Source organism: Momordica charantia (genome assembly GCF_013281855.1).
Source record: "Momordica charantia cultivar OHB3-1 chromosome 10 unlocalized genomic scaffold, Mcharantia_2.0 BLBB01000010.1, whole genome shotgun sequence".
In the NCBI taxonomy this organism is placed as follows: Eukaryota; Viridiplantae; Streptophyta; class Magnoliopsida; order Cucurbitales; family Cucurbitaceae; genus Momordica; species Momordica charantia.
Window position 1 is genome coordinate 2,165,932 of NW_028275158.1, and position 8,294 is coordinate 2,174,225.

Sequence of the window (8,294 nt, forward strand, 5' to 3'; positions counted from 1 at the left end):
TATTTTTTTACTGAAATTTATCTCTCTAAACAATTTATCTCTCATGTCTATCTTTATATTTTTATTTATTTATGTTCGTTCTAACTCGTTTTTATATCTCTGTAATTTTATTATTCTGCTAAACTTGTGTCTGTCAAATTTGCCTTAAATGTTCTGCTCTTTCTATTTTTTTATCTAGCAAATATATCTTCAAATTTTATCTCTTTTTCTTTTTCAATTGCAACATTTATTTATGTTTTATTTATTTTTTTCTCTTGCAAAATATATCTCAAACTTATATTTTTTTTCCTAAATTTTGTCATCGCTATATATATATATTTTCTATTCTCAAGATTTTTTATTTGTATTTTGCTTTCAACTTTCTATTTATCGAAAATTATTTATGAATGTATTTTTTTTTACTTTTCTCCTATTGTATCTATACTAAGGATGGTAAAAATCTATGGAGGGTCGGATTACCACTCTAAGAACAATGAATGCCATATCCCTCCATGTTTCGATCGTAGTCCCAATTATATTTTTAAATAATTAACATATTTTTTATTAACTATTAAATATTTAATAAAAAATAAAAAATAAAAAATAGAAATAGTTATCAAAAGATAAAACCGAAACAAAATTTAAACTGGACCAAATTCGGAAGTAGACGAAAAAAAAAGCCTAAAGTTTATTTATTAAAAAAAAGCGTTTTTGCTAATTTTTATTTTGTACGAATATTTCTAAATTTCAAGTAGGAGTGGGATTGACTGCACTGGAATACGTGGCCGACTTTGATTGGTAAAACGATGTCATCGGAGAACTCATCCGAAAAATGTAACAAGAATTCTAGAAAGAGGAACCCTAACATCGGATTCCTTCCTGGCCCTGTCTCATTTCCTCACTATTCTGCAAAATTTTCAGGTTCATATCATCGTCCTGGACTCCCACTCGAATCGGCGCCGAGATCTAGCCGGCCATTGACAGCCGTAGTCGCCGATCAATCAGGCAAGATTTCAATTCGAAAACCAACTTATCTGTTGATGTTTCTGGATTTGCTCGGTCAATAGGTTTTGTAACTCCAAGATTATGGGTTTATTATTCACCAAGTTTTGTCGGATCATGTTGCAAAAGCATTACACGGCCCGTCGACAAAGAACTAACGACGGGGCTTGAACAATAGGAGAAAAATGTCCTGCCCGGTGGGTGTTATCGACTGCAGAAACGCTATCGATGAACTCAGCGTAGATCATAGGAAATTAAGGTAGTCCTGTAAACCTTAGGAAGATTAATCCGAGTCGAATTTTGCCGTGTTTATCGCGTGGATACGATAAATAACGTATAGCTTGGCTAAATTTATAATGTTCAGTGATTTTCACATTTGAGTGGAAATTGGAACCTGGGAACTTTCTGGCATTACGTAAACTGAGTTAACTGGGTTGCCCAATTGGGTACGTTATGTCCTCCGGTACAGTTTCCTATATTTTCTAGTTCAACTCAGGGAGCTTGGACCTAGCGGTTGATCTGTCCTCCGTTTATTTATTTGGCCCATCTTTTGGCAATTTTGATGGCGTAGAAGAGATATGGACATCATTATTTGTTTGATAACCATTTCGTTTTTAGTCTTATGTTTTAGAAAATTATGCTTGTTTACCCACAATTTCAATTTGGTATGTTTTCTGTTTGATAACTATTTCGTTTTTAGTTTTATGCTTTAAACAATTATGCTTATTTACTCGCAATTTATTTGGTACGTTTTCAAATTTGTTCAAAAAATAACGCAAATTTAAAACAGAAGAACAAGTTTTAGTTTTCAAAATTTAGCTTAGATTTCAAAAATATTTTAAAAAGTAGATAACAAAACAAAGAAATACACTTATCAAAGTGGTGTTTCCAAGATTAATTTTTAAAAACAGAAATAAAATAACAAAATGGTTATTTAACAGGGCCTTAACTTCGTAATGCTGAGTCAATTATAAGGCATCACTTCAAAATTTAAATGTCTTCCATGCAGATACTAATTTTTCATATTTTTAAGATAGGTAACAATGATATTTTAGCATCATATATATTGTTTCATTTGGCTGACATTCAAATTCTCATGTGGCAGTGCGGTAGAAAATGATGAAGCTGCAAACATATGCGGGGATTAGTTTCATTGCAACCATAGTGGTTATCTATCATGCCTTCAACAGTAGAGGCCAGTTTTACCCAGCATTGGTCTATTTATCAACTTCCAAGATCAATCTAGTGCTTCTTCTCAACATGGGTTTAGTCATCATGTGCATTTTGTGGCAGCTAACAAAAAAGATATTTCTTGGTTCTCTCCGAGAAGCAGAGGTCGAGAGGCTCAATGAACAATCATGGAAGGAGTTGATGGAAATCCTCTTTGCCATCACTATTTTTCGGCAAGATTTTTCTGTTGCATTCCTTGGTATGGTTACAGCTCTATTGTTGATCAAAGCTTTGCATTGGTTGGCTCAGAAGAGGGTTGAATACATGGAAACCACTCCATCAGTGCCCTTGTTGTCTCATATCCGGATTGTTTCTTTCTTGAGTTTCCTCTTCATTCTTGATAGTCTGTTTTTTTATAATTCGATTGAGTATCTGATACGGACAAGGAAGGCCTCAGTTTCCCTCTTCTTTTCATTCGAGTAAGTTGTCAGTTTCCATTGTATGATAATTTATCCTGCTTTTTTACTCGTGCAAGCTCAAACTATGTGGTTTACCTAATTGAAATTTACTGAACGGGTTTGGTACCATAATAATTTCAAGTCATTATTTGAGGTTGGAATGTCAGAGATACCAAGATTATGTTAGATGAAGTCACAAACTATTGCTTGAATTTTATATTTAAGATCTTCTATAGAGGATCTTATATGTGCGTTTTTAGTCTTTGTTGGCTAGAGCGAGGTTTCTAAATATCTTATGATGTATGCTCCTGGACCTCTTAGGTGCTTACGTCATTATAAAATAAAGTCAACGACTCTGTTTTTCAGGTATATGATTCTTGCAACAACGGCAGTGTCAACATTTGTGAAGTATATTTTCTATGTCAGCGATGTACTCATGGAGGGACAATGGGAAAAGAAGCCTGTCTATACATTCTACTTGGAACTTATTCGAGACTTGCTTCACTTGTCGATGTACTTGTGTTTCTTTCTCGTGATTTTCATGTGAGTAGTCAAGCACACCCCTTGCCATTATAGCCTATCTTGTTGTTGTGAACTGGAAGTTCAGAATCAATCTCTCTCTGAAAATGTACACAAGTACATTATGTGCTCATATTGCTTATACTCAAATGTTAAAGTAGGAGGATGCTGACTTTTCTCAAAGGATACTATGCAAACTAGAATAATTAGATATGGGAACTTGGTTTGTGCCCTTCGATATATGTTGTAGTTTGCTTTCACATTGACTGTTTGAATATTCTCTACATCCTTATTCTTTTCAATGAGTTGTTTCTTCTTAAAAAAATTGTTTCATTCCATCGAGACAAAAAATCTTGATGAAGATTGAAAGAGGCAGATCTTTCTGCTTACATGCATATATTGCACTAAAGAAATGCTATGACCTGTAGTGAGTAGTCTGATCAATAATTTCTCGGAGTTTTTTGGATGAGAACTCCAAGGTCATGACTTAATTGCTAGACTGTAAACATAATAGAAAGGTTAGAATCCATTTCATTTATATGGTTCTCTTTTGGATTTTCAATTATCTGCTCTCTCCTTCCTTGCTCTCTTCTTGTGCAAGTGCTTAGTACATAGTGAGGAGATAAGGAGGTCAATTAAAGCCCCAAGAAGAGTAATACACAACTTTTCTGCCCACATGCTGGTGTTTAATAGATGTTATAGTTTAAACGCACGATTTTATTTCCTCCATTCAGCTTCAATTTTCTGTGTATTTGATCTTATTAACTTCATCCTCATTTCACATTTTGATTCTGCTGAGTTTTCCCATGCAGGACTTATGGCGTGCCTTTGCACTTAATCCGGGAGCTCTATGAGATCTTTAGGAATTTTAGGATTCGTATTGCAGATTACATCCGTTATAGAAAGATTACCTCAAACATGAATGATCGCTTTCCAGATGCAACGCCTGAAGAACTCAATTCGTGCGTCTAAGCTTGGTCAACATTTTACATTTTTGATATTTTCAGTACTTTTATGGCAGCTACTAAGATTCCCTTTATTGATTTGCAGAAGTGATGCAACATGCATTATTTGTCGTGAAGAAATGACAGTTGCGAAGAAACTAGTATGTGGGCATCTTTTCCATGTCCACTGCCTCCGGTCCTGGTTGGAGCGACAACATACTTGTCCCACTTGCAGAGCCCTTGTTGTACCACCTGAAGGTTCAAGCACAGCTGGAGGTCATCATGGATCGCATGATGCTAACCAACAAGGTAAGTGCACCAAGTAACAATTAAAATTCAATCTCCATTGTTGAAATTTCTGTTCCCTCCAAAAAACAATTTGATTCAATTTACCGCCTGACTGAAAGGTTTTAAATCTTGTGCAGTTGTTAATTTGATAAGTTGGTTCAATATTTTACATGATCTCATTGTTTTGATAAACAGCATTAAATGTTTGGTTGTTTGGTGCATGCTAGTAGCATTCCCTTCTGTGTATCTGCTTTCTTTAAGGGAGAAGTTCTTGATGCAAATCTGGAACTGTTCGTTTCATTTAATTATTTTTTTAATATGGTGGTATACCAGGCTGAAACTTGAAGTATTGACTCATCATTCTGTTGGAAATAGGAACAGGAACCACAAGTTCATCTGCACAAGATTCGAGTGGTACGGGTGTTGCTGGCGATAATTTGAGTCATCATCAGGCTAGAGTCCAAGCTGCTGCTGCGGCTGCTTCAATATATGAGAAATCATACGTTTATCCTTGTGCGAGCACATTAGTATGGTATGCCTTTTTATTGCAAAATATGCAGTCCCTATCTTATTCTCCTTTTTGACGTCTTGAAAATTTACTCCTATATTAAGGCCATTTCTCCCCTTGCATCGACTCCACCCCCCACAACACCCTTAAGAGAGAGTAGAGTATTACAGAAAGTTTATTTTGTTTATTTACAGGTCTCCTGGATATGCAGTAGTCCCTCAGACTCAAAGACCTTTGGCTGACTCCAACAATATAGAACCGAATGGAGAACAAGCTCCCAATGGGCAACCACAATATTTCCCATTTACTGGTGGACCTGCAAACCTGTCCTTCACTCAATTCCCCCAAAATCTTTTTGTTCCTTTCCAGCCACGAGAGGGCTCTGTGAACAATACCGATGGATTGGGTAGTAGTCAAAATGTATCAGGCTTACATCTTGAAGATCAAGAAAGATTTATTCAACAACAGATCGAGGTATGTTATTTACTTATAGCATCAACATTTTTTTTCTAACGAGAAACCAAACTTTTATTGAGCAAAAATGAAATGGCATACAAAAAACAAATAGCATCAACATTATTACCCTGTTGCTAGTTTGCACACATGCCCATGGGCGGTTAACTCGGGAATCACAATCATGTACACATGCTTGGGATTCATATTCTTAGAAAACTCAAATGATCGGACTAAATTGCTCTTGATTCTCTCACGTTTATCTCTGAGTACGTTGTTCCTCTGTCTAATAGAAAAAGGCAAAAACGATAGACTGAAATGCTGTTTGGATTTCTCGTTTGTACTGTTTTCTTCCTTGACCTTTGATGTTCATTAAGAAGTTAACTTTTTTGCTTTATATTTGTGGTTTACCGTAGGGGTGCAACCAAAACTAGGCCCAACCAACATGAGCTACCAAAAAGAACAAAAGACTACAATGAGCCCTACGTGTGGTGATCAAGAGAATAGGATGATTACAAAAGAGATTCGAAGTAATCCCTCTAAAGAAAGGCATAAAAACGTGACAAATCTCAAACCTCCTTCCAAGACCTATCTATGTCGAAGAATATTTCCTTGTTTACTTCCAATCGAATAGTGGCAAACAAAACATACTTGCTTAATAATCTGACTTTATCTCGAAAGAGATGGTCTAAGAGAGCTTCCTCCATCATTATGTGAATAGTTGAAAGAACCATTTAAACACCAAAAGTCGGCCATAAACGACACCGGATCATAGAAGCAAAAGGGCCAAAGCCATAAATGATTTGAACATTCTAAGGCACCCTTACACATCCACATTAATAAGAGGTACTAAGAGATTCATTGGGTGAAGACCACGGTGTTATTCCTCCCTAAAACAACCAGCCAAGAAAAAAATCATATCATTTTTTAGGATTTAAGTGAAGAGAGACTGTCGGAGAGTATAATAGTCTCCAAAAGGTGTTCTTAGAGCTTGGAGTAGATCCCTACTGTTGGAGTAAATATCATACATTCTATTACCTTAGGCCTTGTTCTAGGTGAAACAACCAAAACCATTTGAATGAAAGGGTGTGATATTTTTACAAACCAAGTCCCCAGTCTCCTACCCGCCTTCCTCACATGATTTTGACACGAATTTATAGTTAACTAAATGTGACTCCCCCTCTATTTGGTTTTCTTTCTTTATTTATTTTTACAAGAAAAAAAACTTTTCATTGATATAATGAAAAGGAACGAAAATAAAAGAACACTGATACAAACTCTGGGCGAAAAGAAAAAACAAACAAAGACTAAGAACAATGAGGAGTTACAAGGAGACTTTTCAAAATGGGACCCTCTCTTCAACCCCTTCCAATAGAAAATTTCGCAATGTCTCTTCCAACTTCTCCTTAATATAATAGCCCTTGATATTTTGAACCGAAATAAGTTGTACACGATCTCCTTGAAAACTACCTAAATCAAAGTGAGTCTACCCTTTAGGGGAAGCCAAGTGGATTAAGTTCCAAAAAGACTTTCGTCTTGGATCAAAATCTATGTTTAAAAGTCCTTGGAATAGCCTGTGGAGTTTTATCCTCCGTATATCTCTTACAATTTTTCCCCAATGACCCTTGGAATCTTCAAAGAAAGCCACGTGAAAGTTCTTTCCTCTATCAATTTCTTACATCTAATCCTCAATAGCCCTTGGAATTTTATTTTATAAAATATATTTTTTCAAGGACTTGACTCAATTAGAGGTCGAGCAACTAGCTTGTAGTTTTGGAAGGAAGATATAGTTACATGTTTTTGGAGATTTTTGTTTGAATAATCGTAAATTTTTCTTTTCACACCGCTTCCAAAAAACCTTATATATATATTTTGTAACGAGAGGGTAAAAATATTTGAAAACAGCCATTAATTCAAATTATTAAGAAGGTACAAGTGATAAGTTAAGGAGATATCAAAGTTAATCAACAAAAGGAAAAAAAAAAGATAAGTTCAGGAGACATCTTTTTGACAAATAAATTTGTATTTATTCAATTCCATTCAAACTAGTTTTAGTCTCTGCCCTCTATCTCAATAACTTTTTCCTTCTAAATTTAGAATTTCATTTTTGGCAACAGATGCTACAGAAGCAGCTGCAACTTCTCCGTAATCCAAAAGTTGAGGAGAGCACAAGAGCAGGTGAGGCAGATAAGAAAGGGAAAAGTGTAGCATCATCACCACCGTCGTCATCTTCATCGGTTTCAGAATCTCATCCACCCGCAGGAGAAATCGAAAGGATGGTGAGATAGAAGAAATGTGCATAATTATATTGTGTAATAATACAAGACTGCAGATTCAGAATGACATAGATGTCTCTTGTATACGGAAGATGTACTTGGTAAAATTTTAAAGCAGTCTTCTTCCTATTTGGCGCTGGGTTGCAAAGGGTAGTGGTGAGTGTTGCTGATGATTGGTTGTAAATGCTGAATTGGTTGTCCTTCGAAGCAAGCAATTATCGATGGTCAAAAAAGAATGTTGAAAATTCTTTTCTAGCAAATGAAGAGAGTTTTATTCAAAGTTGTTTTGGTTTGATTGTTATTTTCTTGGTCTAAAAGTGCTTTTTGAAAAGCAATTTAATTCAATTGATTGTTTGGAAGTGGACTTTTAAAAAGAAGTGGCAACAAAAAGGTAGTAGAATTGTGTTAGTCACATTTTCTATTCTTCATATTTGACTTTTAAGGTGTTGTGTATAGGTAATAAGATATATTCTTTCAAATGGTCTTTAATATCCATTTAAAAAATTGGCTATTTGAGATTGTTTTTGAAAACTGCTTTCTTTTTCCTTGAAACAGGAAGTGAGTAACCTGCCGTAATCGATAGAAAATTTGGAAAATTCCTATTGAATATTCAATATAGTCTAATGCAGTTCTATAAGATATTGGAACATCCATTTGGAAGAAATAATGTAATAATGGGTACAGCACTCCACCACGA

At 35.2% G+C, this 8,294-nt stretch overlaps 1 protein-coding gene across 4 annotated transcripts; it reads left to right on the plus strand.

The window, feature by feature from the left end:
* The first annotated feature begins 807 nt into the window (after positions 1-807).
* LOC111011717 (ERAD-associated E3 ubiquitin-protein ligase HRD1B) lies at positions 808-7,877 on the plus strand. Of its 4 annotated transcripts, none has more exons than XM_022285587.2 (8): positions 808-984; positions 2,087-2,630; positions 2,976-3,152; positions 3,941-4,090; positions 4,179-4,381; positions 4,742-4,892; positions 5,063-5,342; positions 7,439-7,877. In XM_022285587.2, exons 2-8 carry the CDS (start codon positions 2,098-2,100, stop codon positions 7,607-7,609), a joined length of 1,665 nt encoding a protein of 554 aa, XP_022141279.1. In that variant the 5' UTR covers positions 808-984; positions 2,087-2,097; the 3' UTR covers positions 7,610-7,877. The 4 variants fall into 4 exon arrangements, with proteins under 4 accessions (XP_022141279.1, XP_087984480.1, XP_022141277.1 ...); XM_088128354.1 differs by lacking the exon at positions 7,439-7,877 and adding an exon at positions 5,738-6,013 and having other exon boundaries at positions 4,736-4,892; XM_022285585.2 differs by having other exon boundaries at positions 809-984; positions 4,736-4,892.
* The last annotated feature ends 417 nt before the right edge of the window (positions 7,878-8,294 follow it).